This window comes from Embiotoca jacksoni, unplaced genomic scaffold (genome assembly GCF_022577435.1).
Source record: "Embiotoca jacksoni isolate LCO1_2020_lvr unplaced genomic scaffold, fEmbJac1.0.p SCAF_15, whole genome shotgun sequence".
Classification (NCBI taxonomy): domain Eukaryota; kingdom Metazoa; phylum Chordata; class Actinopteri; family Embiotocidae; genus Embiotoca; species Embiotoca jacksoni.
This window is the reverse complement of record NW_027185285.1, coordinates 7,576,492-7,595,111: the sequence shown is the minus strand read 5'-3', so window position 1 is coordinate 7,595,111 and position 18,620 is coordinate 7,576,492. Positions and strand designations below refer to the sequence as shown.

The 18,620-nt window shown below is 41.3% G+C and overlaps 1 protein-coding gene across 1 annotated transcript in view; it reads left to right on the top strand.

The window, feature by feature from the left end:
* Positions 1 to 18,620, top strand: part of LOC138198091 (Na(+)/H(+) exchange regulatory cofactor NHE-RF2) — a 33,785-nt gene that overhangs the window by 3,332 nt on the left and 11,833 nt on the right. The window contains exon 2 of the mRNA XM_069149272.1: positions 383 to 679. Within this exon, the coding sequence (XP_069005373.1) occupies positions 383 to 679 (297 nt within the window). The remainder of the gene's footprint in view (positions 1 to 382; positions 680 to 18,620) is intronic.

The following is an 18,620-nucleotide window of genomic DNA, read 5'->3' as shown; positions in this document are numbered from 1 at the left end:
ATTTTTTTTCCAACAACTCATAATTTCCTCAAAGGCTTTGTTCTGTTAGACAGTCAGAATAAAAGATTCTGTAACATTGAGACAAAAAAAAGGAAACTAATGTCCATCAAATGTTTGGTATTTTGACTAGAAAAATGACTTTTTTTCCATGCACCACTAAGTGCCGTCCTAAGTAGAAGCAGTATAATATTTTGGTCAGTGTTTATATATTTCTACGCACACTTTGACATGGTCTGCTCATCTACGTGTCTGAGGAGAGTGTGAATGTATTACATACTTTAGAACCACGTCATAGTGTTGACTGGCTGCTTCTAAAAAGAGTTGTTAACCAAATAATGTTTGACGTGACTGGAAGTGTCACACCTCTTATTTCGTCCCTCAGGTGGTTCAGCGGATCAAAGCGGTGGACGATGAGACCAGGTTGCTGGTGGTCGACCAAGAGACGCACGAAAGCCTGCGCAGCCTGCGCCTCACAGCCACAGAGGAGATGGCCGTTCTCGGGACGGGGCTTCCTTCCTCCTCTTCCTCTCCACCAGCCTCCCCCTCCCCGGCACCGTCCTCGACTCCATCGTCCCCCACCAAGAAGCGGGAGAACGGCTCGGTGTCCAAGCAGCCCATCACGCGGAGCGGCCAGGTGCAGAAGCCGACCAGGAGGTCACCGTCAAAGGCTGCCAAGAAGGTAAGCCCTCCACCACTGCAGGACATGTGGGATTAAAGAGTGATGGTCGACATTGTTACAGTCATGGTCGTCATCTTTAAACGTTTTCACCTCATCATCAGCACTGCACTCATTTTGACATTTTGGAAATCCTCTCACTGGCCTTTCTTGATTGGAGTTGGCAGAGAGATTGAAGCCACTCTCATGTCAGCCAGGCACCTCTTAGCTAATGTATGTTGAATCTTATTTATTTTATCTTGGTTTTTACACTCTATTTAAAAACCAAAGTGGGAAAACATGTTGTGGTGCAGGAACTTATTGGAGTCGGTTGCCTGGCAACCTAAGGCTGAAGATAAGATTCCAGAAAATGACTCGTTCGAGATGCGTCATATTACTTTGTGAACTTTTAAAATGCTGGTATGCATGTTTAAAAAAAAAAAAAAAAACTTTTCAGAGACTCAACTAGCTGCTCTCCCTGTCGTCAGTCTTTGTGCGGAGCTAAGCGCCTGTAAATTGTAGCGTCACATTAACATACATGCTCCACGCTGGCATCAGTCGGGGTAACAAACTAAGACGGAAAACAGGGGGAAGCAGCTGGCTTTGCTCCATCCAACGGTAACAAAATCCACCTACCAGCACCTCTTAAGGATCATTAACAGACATGTTGTATCTTAAGATATTACCATCAATTCAAAAACCAAAGCGGAAAAACAACAGGCTGTGGTGCAGTAATTTCCTGGACTCGGTTGCCTGGCAAGACTTAAGGAAATGTTTTGTTTGAGATATATCCAATTCATTTGTAAGCTGTAGAAATGCTGGTACGTCTGATTTGAAAAAAAAAAAAAAAAAAAATAAGTTTAAACAGAAGCTAGGCTAGGCTTCTGTTTCCTGTAAATTATAGCTTCATATTTACCATGCGTACACAAGAGTGGCATCAATCTGTGGCATCAAACTATTCTTTGCAACGTGAAGTTCTCTTGTGTCATTTAAATTGGTCTCATCATTGTGTTGAGTGGATGTAGCATAAAGTCTATAAACTGTCACTGATATCTGTCCCGCAGTTACAGCAATATGGTTTATTTTTGTCAACGTAAACTTCCTCCTCTTCTTCCGAAGTAAACCAACAAATACCCATCGCCTAGCCTACAAACACCAGCTTTCTCAGGCACTGGAGATTTGTCTACTCCCATACACAAGAGGTAAAAATACTTAACGCATTAGCAAGCAGATTGCAGGTTGTGAGTCACGTCTTTGAACAGATTCTCCTCAGCTCAGACGTGCTTTCACGCCAGACTTCTAGTTGTTTTGCCAGTTTAAGATTAGATTAGTGGAGTTATGCAGCCTTTAATGCGTGCACGTGAGTTGTGCGCCTGCTTATGGATGTGGGCATCCAGAGGGGATAACAAAGCTACCCGAGAGCATTCCAGATGTTGTGCTAGAGGTCGAAGAGGATGTGAAAGGTCAAGAGGGTGGGACCTGGCACGTGTTAGGAATCTGTCAACGGAGAATGTAGTGACTCTTCGGAAAAAGAAATTCACAGAAATTGTTAAAAAAAAAAGATGAATATGGAGATTTTCTGAATGCCTGTATTTTGTCGGTATCCCATTTATTGTGAAATGACGTTTCAGAGTGAGTCTTTACAGGACAAATGTATTACCTTCTTTCTCTGTTTATTTATGGTTGTGTAACACTTAGTAAGCATTTGATATATCTATGTTTTCTTTTTTTTTTGGAATCACTGTTTATTATTATTCCGTGTTGACATGGAAAGCAGGATGTGTTTCCGGACGCTCTGTCTCTCGTGGAACACAAAGATCTGATCGGATTTGGTTTCACATGGTCCCTATCAGGGAGACGAGGCAGTTCAAATTCTGCTTTCTGCATTTACACATGTGTTTTCACTTAGGTTTGCCCTGCCAATATATGAGCAGCTCTCAGGCACTATTTCTACTAGAGCAGTGACAGGGCCAATCAGTTAAATCTTAAATGTGTGCGTGTCTTTGTTCTGTTCTGGCTTTGTGACCTGCGTGGAGAAATCCCAGTGCATTGCGGGGTCGGATCGGCCCAGCTAGGTTCAGGAAATGTTTAGAGGTCTCTTGTTTCTCTCTTGGTCTTAATGACTCTAATGAAAGAGTGGAAAGAAAACTCAGCAAGGCGAGCCAAGAGGCAGCAGCAGCAAAATAAGAAGCAAGAAAATTGGAGGACAATGTAAGAGCTGCTGTTTGAGGTCACACTTGTGCTGATTAGAGAGTGAGGACGGATGGAACAACTTCATTTACACAGGGACTGTGACTGAACATCAGCCACCTCCGGCTCGAGCTCAACTGTCACTCGATTGATGTGCGTAGGGTTGCAGAGGTATGTCTGTATCACGGCGTACAGACCTATAAAGACTGATGGTTATCAAACCACACACAAATGTTTATTCCCGGAATTGGAAAAAAAAAAAAAAAATGCAACCAATGGAGATCAGACTCAGCAACTGGTGCCACACACAAACATACAGTGGAGAAAAAAAAAATCAGAAAAAGTGATCAAAAATCAGCGTGGGGTAACTTTGGATATTCAAAAAAATGTGGGGTTATCTTAAAGGATGGATATCCAGTTTGAAAAAAAAATGTGGATGCAAAGTGGTTTCCAAAGGAGGAAACGCATTCAACATCTTTGAGTATCCCTCTGATGGTAAAAGGATGTGTCCCATTTGTAATGTTAATGCATAATGAAAATAATGGGTGAATGTTTAAACATCAATTTTAAAATAGAAAAAAAAAATGTCTTGGCTCTCTTCGACATCTTCCTTGGCTCAGGGGGGCTGACATGAGTGTGTGTGTGTGTGTGTGTGTGTGTGTGTGTGTGTGTGTGTGTGTGTGTGTGTGTGTGTGTGTGTGTGTGTGTGTGTGTGTGTGTGTGTGTGTGTGTGACTTTGAGGTCCTTTATAGACAGCAACATTCTGGCTGGAAAGTTTCAACTTGGCCTATATCTTTGTTCCACCAAAAAAAAAAAAAAAGATTTTATTCCTTTAACTGTAACTAATTACAAAACAAATTGTGAAATACACTTATATTCTCTGAGACAGATATCATGCCGTGGCAACTGCACTTGTCTGTAAAGTGTTGGACATCTCTGTTTCCTGTCCCATCTCAAAGGAGCTGTTCCATTAGATATGCACACTCAGTATTGACACAGCATACTGAAACAGCATGTTTTGTCTGGTGTAGTGGTCAATCGTCCATGTGGTTCGCAACAAGCTTTGGCAATCAATGCAGAGTATTTACCACAACAAACGCAGAGGGGGAGAGGGGGAAACGGATTGATCGGCAATCAAACCATGAATCCCCGAGACAAAGAAAAAAAAAAAAAAAAAAACTAGCTAAAGACAATTTATTATTTGTCTAGATTTGACAGCTGTAGAAGTCAATTCAGTTTGCTCAATTTCACTTTGCTCACTCTGCCAAACTGCTGACAGCAGTCAATTTCTCATCATGTTGTATTTTTTTAGGGAAGGAAGGAGACAAGGGACAAGGAGAGTTGGAAATGAAAAACTTTGCAAAGTAGTGGTGTCACACAGCGAGGGCCGATGATATGGTAGATCAGGGGTGTCAAACTCACTTTAGTTAAGGGGCCACATACTGCCAGACCAGTAAAATCATAGCATAATAACACATACATAACGACAACATTTCTCTATGTTTAAATCATTGGTGAAGGTTTTTGGATGATAAACCCTATATTAAAGGTCTTTCTACAATAAACTAGAAACATAAAGACCAAAAACTCAAGACATCAGCCCACTGTTTATCTGCCTGGGCTCTCCTCTGCAGATTCCCTCGCTTTGTGATGCGTTTGACATCACACTATTGACGTCAATAGTCAATTGACTGTTTCTGAAGCAATTACTGGATCGATTAAAAAAAAAAAATAAAAAAAAAATAAAAAAAAATTACAAAACGTTTGTACTCATAAACCTCCATATTCTCATAGAAATGCAATGTATGTCTTTCTGTAATTTTCACACTTAGCAAAGTCATCCGGCGGGCCGAGCTGGACCCCCTGGCAGGCCGGATCCGGCCCGCGGGCCGTATGTTTGACACCCCTGTGGTAGATAGATGCTTGGCACTGCCTTTTCCTGTGTCAGTATGTCAGTGATGGTATGAAGGTGTGTGCACATACGTGGATAACTGTATATTAACTTATCTGTATGTTTTCAACACCTTCCCCCACCCTGCTGAGAATTCCATATTGTACATCTGAATACCAAGCTGACAAAGAACTTGGCTGCACAACATGCTCCCACTGTTTTATTTTACCGTGCTTTCGATTCCATTTTATTTGACTTTAAGCAGATTTGCATATATATAACTATATATAAATATAGTATAACTGTAAATAAATAACAAAATATATAAGTAACTCAGGTTTTCAGACTGTGAGGTGTGCCTCCCCAGGTGGTCGCCGGAGAGTTGAGGGGGTGATGCAGAGCGACACATGAGCGAATGTGGAAGGAGAAAGTCAGGGCGCGTTACTTTAAGTTCTCTTCAGTATTAGCGTAATCAGGAAACCAGGAACTGCTAATAGCTAATATGCACAATTTCAAATGTAACATTTTGCCAATATGTGAACAAATGCAGGCCAAAACAACAACAAAAAACTGTTGACAGCTAACTAACTCCATGACAACACTATACTTTACGTCCCCCAAAATCCCAAGTTATTGGATGTTGAGGGGTGAGGAGAGAGACGAGAGGAAAGGGAGGTCCCACAGTGTCAGACTTTGAAAACCACTGCTGTAAAGGGAATATCAGGACTGTGACAGTTTTACAATATGGAAAATATGTCATTTGGCTCAAATACCAAGATTTTATGTCAGAAGCCTTACAGCGTGTTTTCTTTCTCCTCTTCTTACATTTCTGCAACTACAGATACAAATGCCCTGAGATGAGCACATGGACTGTACACACACAACCAGGCAGAAGAAACATTGTTAAACATGAACATTTCTACAACTATAATCACTTGCATGTTTCCCAATAAATATCCCCACCAGAGGTTTTGTGTGTTTGTGCGCGTGTTCCCTTCGTTACATGACACTGCCTGTATTTTTTCCTCTGTTTTACGGCCTCTCATCCCCCCCGGTTTCTTTTTTGTTGCATTCCTCTCATGTTTACTTCCTTCTTGATTTGTGATGCAGCAGTGAGAGTCGAGACGTCGACTTGCTGTTTCTCTATGTGTGCGTACACTGCAGTTTTAACATCACACGCAAACAAGACAAACAAATGAACGAAGATCATTTTCTCTATTTTCCTTGAACATTTCCATCAGTTCAGTCAATGTCGGTCTCCAAGTCAATGTTCAGGCCTTAACAGTTCATTACTGTTGACATCGACCACCACAATGCTTAATTATACAACCTTATACAAGCCCGGTAAACATAAGGGCTGTTTTGTTGTTATTGGGGGGGCCTGAAGATCTAAAGGTCGACATCAGAGAGAAATGTCATCGAGCATCTTGTTCATTTTTCAAGTAAATTAAAGTGGGCTCCATAAACTGACATGAACCACAGAATACAATGAAATCACTTTAAAGACATCTCGTCTTGCTGCTCTCTCTGACAGGACCAGAGAAAATTGTTTTCAATTGAGGCATAAGCTCAGCACAGTCATTTTCTTAGCTTAGTCTTTCAAGTTATTTTCTGTCCACTTTCTTGCTCAATCATTTGCTTCTAGGCACAATGGCACCCAGCGGACTGCATCGAATACACTTAAGAGACACAATTATTGAATCTGCCTGAACCTGTTTTAAAGAGAACTTCAAGGACAGGAACAATATGAGTCGGAGATGTATCACCTTACCACGAGGCACACCTCAGGTGTCAGTGCTCACACACACACACACACACACACACACACACACACACAAAAGCCTGAGATAAAGTGTTAGGTGTCACTTTCTCCCCAGAACCTTTTTTTACAGGCGCACACACAAACATGTATGCTCTCACACACACACACATATACACACACGTTGCTTTAATCTGTGTCAACATGGCTAAATAGTTTCACCCACATTTCCAGCAGAATTTGTGTCTTTCCGTCTTTACTGTGCTCCTAATTGCATAAACTGAACTTTGTAATCATCTGTAATTAGCATTAGCTCATCATCTGGTACTGATAACAGAATATCAAAACAAGAAATCAATTTGATTTCTAACACAAATATGGGCCGTCCTGAACTCAACCGGCAGATGTAATCTCATCAGCCACATGTGTGAACAGTTAGTAAGTGGACACCCAACACTGAATGTTTTTTTTTTGTTTCCATCTAAATCTAGTTAACTATCTAACTTTATATGACTTTAAAGTGTATCATATATTATTTATACACAAAATTATGTTCAGTGAAAGTTCATATTTCACATTCATTGTACAAAACCGAGATTATTCGACGTTGCACTAAACTAAAGGGGTTTGTCGAGCAGATTTAAAAGTAAGAGAGACTAATTCAATTGTTGCGAGTGGGTCGAAAGCAGCTGAAAAGTAGTGAAATACAGAGAGAGACATGGTCCGGCCTCGTGTGTAGGAAATGACTGCATTTTGGAGAAGATATTGTTTCTAATGACCTCCTCTCCCACCTCTTCATGGCCTGAATGTTCCCTCTGTTGGTGGTGAGACCTCCACCGCACACATAAACATATTGTGGTCTTTTGTTCTTCTTTCCAGTCCTGCCGCACTCCTGGCTGGTTTAGCACCGGGCTTGTTGGGAAGTACACAGAAAGGCATTGCTATGGCGACGGTGGGCATCCGAGCTACCCGACTGCGTAGTGTGCAGGAAAGATACACGTGGAAAAGATTCTGCAAAATAAAAGGATCGATGTAGAAAATATGAAAAGAGAGGCGGGAGGAGAAAGAGCTTTTGCAGAAACGTGCAACTGATCTGCAGCACAAGACGTAATGTCTGTTGCACCTATTTTCAAGAACTTGCCAACACGGCGCAGTCAGACAGAAATTAATATGAACCAGCTGCTGTCGCCCAGATGATTGACCCTGCTGCTAACATACAAGGCTCCACGAGAACAGCACTTTGTGTTTTAATAAACGTCACTACATCATGTTAAGGATTTTCAGGGGCCTTCTAAAGATCATCTGCTCTCGATAAAGCGAGCGCACACACACACACACACACACACACACATCTGTTAAAACAGTTAGAGAGGAGGGGGGGTGTGTTTGTGGAGGTGGGCTGCATGTGTGCATGAGTTTAAACGTTTGCACGGTCAATAATGTAATACAGCTTTGTTTAATGCGTGAAGATTCAACATGTTGTATTTTTTTATTCAGTATGCGTGTCTGCGCTGACACATGCAGGTTTATGTGCATATTTGCGCACAGCTACGAGAGGACACACATGCATCACAGGTGGTGAAACCTAACAGATTCTGATTTCCATCTAAACATCAGCCAAGACTAAACAAGACAAACATGAGGCAGACGTACACGAGAGAATCCTAACAGTTTACACAGAAACCTCCTGAAGAAAACTTCAAGAAAAATACATACGCATGTCCAACATGTTAAGACTCAGTCCTTTTTTGGAAAATACAGATTGTGGAAGTGGTTTGAGTGAGAGAGATCTGCGTGAGAAAATCATTATTCCTTGTTTGGTACTCTTTAAATGCCCTTTTGGGTTTTTGGTCTTCGTCTCTGCTCGCTAAAAAAAATTATCACCTCGGGCCATTACTTTATAACAACAGAAAATGAGATGACGCTCAGCCCCGACTCTGTAGGATTCCTATCTCTTCCTCGTCCAGTTCCCTGGCGGAGTTTGTCATTTTGCCGTTGATAACAGAAAAAAGATGCCTGTCAGCTCCAATGTAACAGCACATAGCGTAGGAGTAGTCTGGAGATTGTCAGCCATGCGGGACAACAACAAATAAGAAGAAGTGAGGGGTGGGTACTTGTTGCTCTGATTAAACAAGGCATTTGAGGTCATGTGTGATACTGAAATAAAGAATGTTACTGTGCGCACGTTGGTTAGAGTGAGTGAGTGTGCAATCATGTTACAAACATCTGGAGCTGGGGTACAAGACCCCCACCCCCTGCTTTGAATACCAATGTTGTTACATCAGGGGTCCTGATCCAGTGCGCGTGTGTGTGTGTGTGTGTGTGTGTGTGTGTGTGTGTGTGTGTGTGTGTGTGTGTGTGTGTGTGTGTGTGTGTAGGATGTGGAAGAGTTACGAGTGGGGAACGATGGTGTATGTTCGCATGTCGGGGGAATTAAAAAGACAGAAAGGCGAGTGGAGTTAGTAAGGAGGGTATTGTCTGAGAGACGTGAACAACTGAGTGTATTGTGTTAAAAGTGTGTGGGTTGGCGTGTGAGAGTGAACACAGTTGTGTGTTTCTATGTATTATCTCACATGCAGAGTTGATAACATATTCAAATGTTTCCCATGTTAATCCAGAGGATGCTGACCTGACTGTTTGTCTGCAGACGTACAAAAATAACACATTTTGTAAGTGTGTTATTGTTTAAATTACAGGGGGGGGGGGGAATCGTTACATTAGTTTAATAAAAACAAGCCCATTCAGCGTTTGATGGTAGATCTGCATATCTTTAACCCTTAAAGGTTAAGATATGCAGGTAAAGCTCTGATTGAGAAAAAAAGGTCCCCAAATTTATTCAGTAACGGCTGCAAAACTGTAAAGCCAAAATGAACTACCTCAGGTTCTATGTGTAAGAGACACTTGGGAAAATGTTTAACTATGGTAAGTGTTATTCTTATCAGAAGGCCAGAGTGAGATTTGATAAACTCAAGAAAAAATTATTAAAAAAAATCAACATTTCTACGTCAGCCTAATCAACGCTGTCATTAACAGCCTCATGAAAATGAGTCAGGAAACACTTTTGTAATTGAACCTGTTCTTAATTGCAACTCTACCAAATATGAAGCAACAGAAATGAAGCAAAACAAAACTACTTCCATTTCAGTCGTAGGAGAACGAGGCAGCCTGTTCAGTGAACCTGCCACGTTTGGCAACGTTTCGAAAAATGATGGTTGTGTTTTCATGAGATAAGGCCTGATCCCCCGCACATGGTCTAATGTCATCACGTCGACATTGTAAGAGTTGCAGACACAGATCTTGATTGGTTTATCTCCTATCGTTCACCTTTCCCCTCTCAATTGTGACGTACCTGAAGGCTCTGTCCTCGGCCCCCTTCTGTTTTGTTTCTACATGATTCCTACTGCTCGAGTAGTACCATTTCTCGAACATGTAGCTGTATTTTTCTCTAAAATCAGGAGTAACCTGCTTGAGGCTTTAATAGCCGCTGCTTACGTAACACATCTACATCTTGAGTTTCATTGTGGGTAAAGTAGGCCCTAAGTTTAGGTAACAACAAATATTGTCTGAAGTAAAAAAAAAAAAAAAAAAAACCTGTATGGTGTTGCTGCATGAAATTAAACAGTCTGACAATGTTAAAGGAGTACACGGCTAAATCAGCGGATTTCTTTTTTTGGGGGGGGATATAGAGGGTTGGGGGGAGGCGGGGCAGCAAACAAAATCCTTTTTGTAATATTCTGTTTATTTTTTTAAACTATTTAACTTTTAAAGTGCTCCATGGTCTGGCTTCAGCATACCAGTGATCGATTTAATAGTGGATGTTGATAGTTTCAACCTATACATGTATTTAATACCACTGAACTTCAGATCCTGCAGCAAAGCTCTGCATCAGTCCCCTGACTTAGACTTGAATCTAATGGAGACTGTGCGTTTGCTTTCAGGGCCCCCAAACTACTTTCTTGAATTCTCCACTTAAAAGTAATGTTTATAATGTTTTCTGTATTAATGTGCTTTGTAATGTTCTGTGCTTTTGCTCAGAGCATTTTGTAAACAAATGTAATGGTTATAAAGAAGTTCATTATTTCTTTAATGATTTGTCATTGTTATCATCCAAGTCATAAGTATATGGATTAGGAAGCTGTAACATATCTTAACTGAATTCTTCCTATCTAAAAATGCGATGCAATTAAGATGCTTGACCCAAATCCTCAACATTATTTATAGTTTGCACTACTTTTGTAGAGCTCTTACTGGGTCAGGAAAACAGGCCTGCCATCAATCATCAACGCTCGTTTTTTATTTAGGATTTTAAAGGTCTATTCCACTAAATAACGTCTGTTTGGGAGTCATACACTGCATTCTGCTTCTCTATCTCCATTTTCTTAATCTCATCTTTTAAATATCAGTTGTTGGATGTGGGAATATTAGAGCAGTGTAGGTCGGCTGCAGCCATGGTGAAGATCGATCAATGTGCTGCCCACACAAAAGCACTGCCAACAAATAGGAGAGACAGAAAAAGAGACAGAAACACTGTAAACACAGAAAACTCAAAAGGCAGAAAACAAGAAATTCTTCTTTGCTGTAGCACATCACTGCTGATCGAGAGGTCTTTGAAAGTAGTGACGAGAGCTTTGCACCCAGTGTGTTGTGATGCTGATGATGATGTGGCGAGCAGAGGCACACTCCACTTCAGCCTCACTGTCAAAACTTGTGCTGTTTCACAAATTCGTTCCTTCTCCTGACCAGTCATTATGTTCAGTCCCATCACATATTTAGTTAGTAGCTGCTGCACTCACAGCTGCGAGCCAACACACATTCCCACACATTGATCCATGCAGTGTTCACACATTTATAAAAAAAAAAAACACACTCAGCCGTTTGTTTCTGGTGTCCCTCTGACCCTGCTCCGTTTTGCTCGACTCACACATCTTGGATCAGTTTAATTGCAGCCGTCCTTTGCTGTGTCTGTGGGGGTCGACTAGATGTAATGGGAGAGGGGCTTCACATCCCTGTGGATCAACCGGGAATTCTGAAGATGTTTGAGTAACACTTGACAAATGACGGGAGGAGGTGTAGTTTAAATGTGTTTGAGGTGAGGTTAGTATTCGTTCAGATATGAGCAGGGATGTGTGTGGCGTGGCAGCAGACAGGAGTCCCCTCTAATTGATTCATTATGCATTGGACAGTGGGAATGACAAATGTATCTGCTCTCTGAATGTTTATGCAAATCTTTGTTTCGGTCTAAGCGATGAGGCCCCCGACCCCAGACCGTATCTTTACCCCTCTGGGGCCCGCCTTGTCTAAATACACTCACATATAGGCTTCAAACTAATGATTATTTACTCTATAAAGTGACTTACAGATTATTTTTCTATTTTTGGATAATTTATATTTATAAAAATGTCTGAAAAATAGAAAAATAAATGTCCATCTCCTTTTACCTGATTGAAATGGGACATCATTAAAGGTTTTGTAAAACTAACGAGACGTTGGAACCAGAGATCTGGTACATTTTAGTTAAAAAAAACATTTACGAAACTGGAGAAAACAGGAAAATCGTTGCCCATAAATGTTAAACCCACCGATAAATCAATGAATCAACTAACTTGTTGATCTTAACTCACATTCAAATATTTTTTTGCACACCGAGTTGAGAAAAAACACAGCAAATCCACCACCTCCAAGGGATGAGGGATATCTGCCACGCACTGATAACGGGGGCGCGGACACACACACAAACATTACATCACCAACGTCACCAACTGACATCCTGTCACATACAAAAAACAGACAGTGAGAGAGACTCGCGCGATTTTGACAGGAGGAAAAAAAATATTTTTCAAATCTGAATATAGATTGAAATAATCAGAGAATGGGAGGAGTACAATAGGAGAAACAAGCTATGTTAACATTAATAAAGTCGCTACCTCCTCCGGCACATGACTGCTCAACATATCAGCATGCCAGCAGCCCACACAGTTGAAACTGACATTTACATGCAAAGAGGTAGAAATATTATTTCATGCTGAAAAGACTGAAGCGTGAGATGTGGAGAGAAAATACGAGAGTAAAAGAGTTAAAGCATTTGAGCAGAAAGAAGACGTGGAATGGCATGGCATGGAGGGCGGAGGGATGAAAGGCAAAACAAACGGGAGGTTAAGGAAGAATGAAGTGTAGAAAAATAGCGAGAGACAGATGGAGAAAAGATATAAGGGGGGTTTAAACCACCTGTTGAGAAGCCTTGTCCCCTGTCTCTCTTTCTTTGCATAGTTTCACGAACCTCATGATGTGCTCGGAGCGTGAAAATGAAACAGACGCAGAAGGGAATGATGGTCTCACCGTGATTGTACAGAACGCCTCTGGAAACTGACACTGAGCTTGATTTTGGTAAAACCGGTCAATCAAAATCCAATTAACTTCTTACAGGAGGAAGCTGCGCCCCGCGGCTCGCAGCACATGTACATTTGTTTCAAAAGACAACCTGTCGTCAAGAAAGACAGTGAAATACGCACGCATGTCCTTAATGTAAAATGACCTACAATTACTGTATTTTTTAATTGTACAAAATAAAAAGCTTTTCTATCTGGTAGTAAAAGTACAGCTTCTTTTCTCTTTGGCGGCACCTATGGCAATAAAAAGGTAATTGCAGCTGTATTTTTGGACTTCACCTCCCAGACATCCAAACAGTGTCGTCTGTGTGACGTCAGTCAGTTGATGGTTGAAGAGCGACCTTGTTGCCTGTCGCCTGCTGGGTGATTGGAAACGCATCACCAAATGTGCGCTGCTTGTGATTTTTCTCGGGAACGTTACCACCGACACCCAGCCGGTTAAGTTCGCAGTACAAACACAGGGGCTAAATAAAGTGAAGCTTCAGCCCCGCAGCTTCGCAGATAGCCTGACAGTCGAGCTGCAAACATCTTCAGCAGGTGTTAAATGACACAAAATATCAACGTCCGTGCACGCTTCATCGGATAATTAGGGCAGCAGCTTCTTTTACAACGAATTATATACCCCTGCAGCACTTTCTTGAAGATTATGTCAGCGAATTCAAGGCTCAGCAGAGTCCTTTACAAGTTATAAGAAGCAACATAATGGAGAAATTGATATGAGGAGTTGGAAAGCAAAACACAATGGCAGCCTCCCTCAGAGGAAGGAAGGCATGAACAAGTTGGCTTGAGTTTCTTACTCGAATTTCAAATGGTCATTTAGACATGATTTTTATTGGTGCTATTGACTTATCTGACTGCAGGGCCATGTGACAACAGCACATGCAGAGCCACAAACAGAGGAATAACTGGCACAAGTCTGGCTTTGATTTTTATTGTTATTTTTTTTACAGCATATCATCTACTTATGCTCTCACTAGTTTATTTTGACATTACAACCAAATCAGAGTGTTATGCTCTAAAGTTTGTTTTTAGAACAAATAGTTCTACATTGTTGGAAATATGCTTTGCTTTCTTGCCAAGAGTTAGATGACAAAATCCATACCACTAAATGGAGCTGGTCTCGCTGCCAGTTAGCTTAGCATGAAGCCTGAAAACAGAGGGAAGCTGCTCGCCTGGCTCCGTCCAACTGTAACAAAACCTGCCCACCAGCACCTCTAATGCTCACTAAGGAACATGTTAATCCTATTTATTTTAATCGCAATGAAAAACTAAAAAAAAGTGTAAATATGTCAGTTCACTGTTTAACAGGGCAACAATTCCTTGTCTGAGACCAGAGACTCGATAAATCGCCCCCCCACCCCCCCCCCACCCCCACCCCCCTCCGCCCCAACAAATAAATAATAAAGTACATAACCCCCCTGTAAAATGGCAAATTAACCTTTTTCAAAGCCTGATTATGTACAGTAAACAAACAACATGTTAATGTGTTCATTCATGAGCTTTGGACCTGCTGGCATGCAGGTTCAGTTTTTTGGGACAGAGCCTGGCTTGCTGTGCATAACATGAGGGGGGGATGGGGGGGGGGGGTCAATCTATTTATTGTACTCTAAAGATGAGAGCAAACCATAGTTGTTCAACAGTCAAGCTAAATTTGCGTTAAAAAGCAGAAGTTCAACTTTAAAAATCTGATAGTGGCCGACAAGCCTGAATTTGTGCATTGAGTCCAAGTTACTATGACAAACTCTGTAGATCTGTGAGGAGAGGAGAGTTTAAAAAATTTGATCCATGACAGTATATCAGTTTTCCAATCTGATCATGTTGCTGCTTGGCTCCAACTTTCTCTTTCCATATTTTGTTCCAGTAGTTTCACTCACATTTGTACACATTCTACCTTCGACGCTCCTGTCTCTCTTTCACTGGCTGGTGAATTATGATCTCAGGAAACACTAAAACAGCAGGTACAGCACGTATCACACACACACACACACACACACACACACACACACACACACACACACACACACACACACACACTGCACTGCACTGCAGCTGAGCAGGGGACTTTGTAAACAGATCTCAGCAGGCCTGTCCTGCTAGAGCAGCACTGGACACACAAACCAAACACACACACACACACACACACACACACACACACACACACACAGCTTCCCCTCGTATCACAGAGCTCTTACGCAATGCAGCACAACACCAGTGGGGGAAAAACTGTTAGTTATCGAGATCTCTGGCCAGTCTTCACGTTCTCATGTTCTCTCTAGCTCTGCTTTTCTTCCTCTCCTTCTCTGCCTGCCCTCTTTCTCTTTTCCGGTGCTCATTCCTGTCGCTTATTTTCCTATCCCCCCCCACCCTCTTTTATTTTCATTTTTACAGGCTCCAAATCCCTCTCTGCTTCTCTCCAGTTGCCTGTCAATTCTGGGGTTTTTTCTGGTTCCCCTCCTGTCTTTCTTTCTCGCCCACTGTGGATCGGCCAGATCTTCTCTTCTCTGATTGAGCAACACTTGAAGCAGCTGCATGTGAGACTTACGGACACGCACACGCACACACACGCACACACACACACACACACACAGACACACACACACACACACACACACACACACAGTTTAAGGGCAGGGCTGTCATGGCCAGAAAAGCTGAGACGCAGCAATTTTCTTAATTTGTTAAAGACCATTTAAATGATCCTCATATGGGTTCTGCTAAATCATCTGAAAACGTGAAGTCGTTGCATTACACTGTCACGCAATGTCAACAAACGATTTAAATCTGCATAACCATAGATAATATGCAGTATGTATGTCCATATGTTTCTTTTACCTGCTCAAGAGTTACCCGACATGTTTTACGGCCTCTGACAGACAGCACTGGCTCCTCTGCTGTCTCCATGGCAACTCGTTCTCAACCATGACATCAGCAAAAGTCCCATGTGCTGCTGTTTGTTTGTACTGTCACGCAACATCAGCAACATTTCCATTTAGAGCTCCATTTTTAATTAGATTTCAGGTATCGCAGATAAACTCGCCGCAGCCAGGAAGTGTGCGCTCGAGGGAGTTTCAATCAGCTGTAATGTATTTGTTTATTTTCTGTTAAACCTGATGAAGGTAAATCAAGATAATGACATATCTGATGACCCCTCAAAACGTATCACCATGGAGAGTTCAAAACTAACATTCACAATTTAACTAAAGATAACTTCAACCACCGTCACTCGAAAACATATCTATCTATCTATCTATCTATCTATCTATCTATCTATCTATCTATCTATCTATCTATCTATCTATCTATCTATCTATCTATCTGATAATGTTTTCAGTCTGTTTATCTCACTTCAGTCATTTTTATTGTAGAAAAATGGGATAATGAAGCAGACATACTGTTCAGACAGTCAGAAACACTGTCAGAAAAATATATATGAAACATTGCATGCATCTGGCAATTGCTATATTGCCACACAAAATTGTACAATACTATACTGTATCAATCATTTCACCCTCCATAAGTAATACTTATAATAATGTAATTAACATGTTATCCGATGCAACATTATGCTTCCATCACTTGGATGTTTACTACAGGGAAAGATCACTTGTCAGAAAGTGAAGAAATTGTCAGCTGCTAATGGCATACACGGGACGGTATTCTCCAACTTAATTGATATTTTAATGCAGCAGAAATCAGTGTTTTCAGTTGTTTTGAACACTGTAGGCTTATGATCATTTCTGCACAACAGGCCCAACTGGAAAACAGGCTGTCAACTCCAAATTAATTTTTCCAAGCTGCGACATTATAATGGCAAACTGGGATACAGTTTTTAGGTCATGGAAGAACTCTGGTCGAGTTCTGGAAAGTCATAAAAAATTATGCCAGGGCCATGGAACAAAAAACTGACGAATGCACTTTAGCTGAATTGCAGATTGGATTTTAACTCACAACGCTTTCTTGTTTGTGAAAGTGCCATCCGTTGACTGACTGACTTCTACAACTTATCTTTTATTTCACCTTTTACTTGCATTCTGTAATTTGTTATCTTTGGTCAATAGATGGTCATTTATCAACGAAGGAGGGTGTGTTTGCAGGAAGAAGACGTTTAAATGAAAATAGATTTTATATGTGGCCACATCTGCTTTTAGCAAACCAAATTCAGCAGGAAAAACTGTGTTGTTTTTTTTTTACACGGGGCTCAAAGGAAACTAGGCTGGTTTATTAGAATGGGGATATTAAGTTTAAAATAATCTGCTATGTGAAGCATATAAGTGAGAGCATTGTTCTCAAAATGCTTACACGCACGCCCACAGACTGGATTTAAAGTTCTTTGGAGCTAATCAAGGCATGTATAACAGCATCGCACAGAGAGCCAGTGATCCCTGGCTGTGAAAGGGTTAACAGCAGTCATGATCCATCCATCGCAGTAGGCCACCGCTCAATTATTCAACAAGCTGCGATCTAGTTTCATCACCTGCCAATGCCACTTCCAGTATAGCTGCTCGCGGGGAGGGAAATATACATATGTGTCTGTCTGCACAGTTACAAACAAATTAAACATGAAAACTGGTACATGTTCATTCTCAGTCATATGTCACATAAACCTCAAAACTGCTCCCATCAAGAGAGACAGACACAAATACATGTAGTCACACAACTGCCGCTGCATGTATAACAACACTGGAAAAGAATTATTTAATCCAATCAACTTCATTTTTATACATTAATGAGTGCACCTGTTCAACTGTACCATGCCACCACATTAAAGGTACAATCTGTGACCAATAGAAACGTGTGACAGCAGTTGTGGATCACAACATAAAAGTCTGGAAACAGGCAAACAGCTAGACTAGCGCTATCCAAAAGCAACAAAAAAATCCACTTACCAGCACCTCTAAGGCTTATTAATTGACATAATAATGTTCATAATAATTTAAAAAAGACAATTTACAGTTTAACAAGGGGCAGCATGTGTTTCAGCCTGGATCTGATGACAGGCATTCAGCTAGAATCCCAGAAGTTACTGCTCCCGGCTAAGAAATATCTTAACTTAGAGAAGCATGGGCTCAAAGGTGAAAATTTACAAGGTAAAAAAGGTACAAAAAAGATTACAAAGACTCTCCAGCGGGGGACTAAATGTATTTTCCAAAATGTGGAACTGTTCCTTTAAATCGAGTAAAAGAAGTTAAACTTATGTGGCAAATTATGTCAGATAAAGTATAAGAAAAATCTACAGTCTATTTTTTTGGTGTAATCTAAATGTTCACATTTTCAAACAGAAGTCTTGTGTGTGTGTGTCTGTGTGTGTGTGTGTGTGTGTGTGTGTGTGTGTGTGTGTGTGTGTGTGTGTGTGTGTGTGTGTGTGTGTGTGTGTGTGTTGTATCCTCTCCCCCACATGTCCTCACAGAGACTGACCCAAACAAAAGCTGATTGTAGCAGGAAACTAATGGTATTCAAGGGATGGCACTTGTCCCTTTGACAGCACATCCTCTTGATGTGCTGCAGTCAGGATGCCGGGGTCAGAACGTGTGTGTGTGTGTGTGTGTGTGTGTGTGTGTGTGTGTGTGTGTGTGTGTGTGTGTGTGTGTGTGTGTGTGTGTGTGTGTGTGTGTTGTGGGAAATAAAACTTCACAATGTTCTGTAGTGAGCGTAAAATATTCCATACTATAGAAAAGCAGAGTTTTCCATATGAGCTTGTTTTAAACAGTGCTGCAGTGCTTTCAACATGGATCCCGTGTT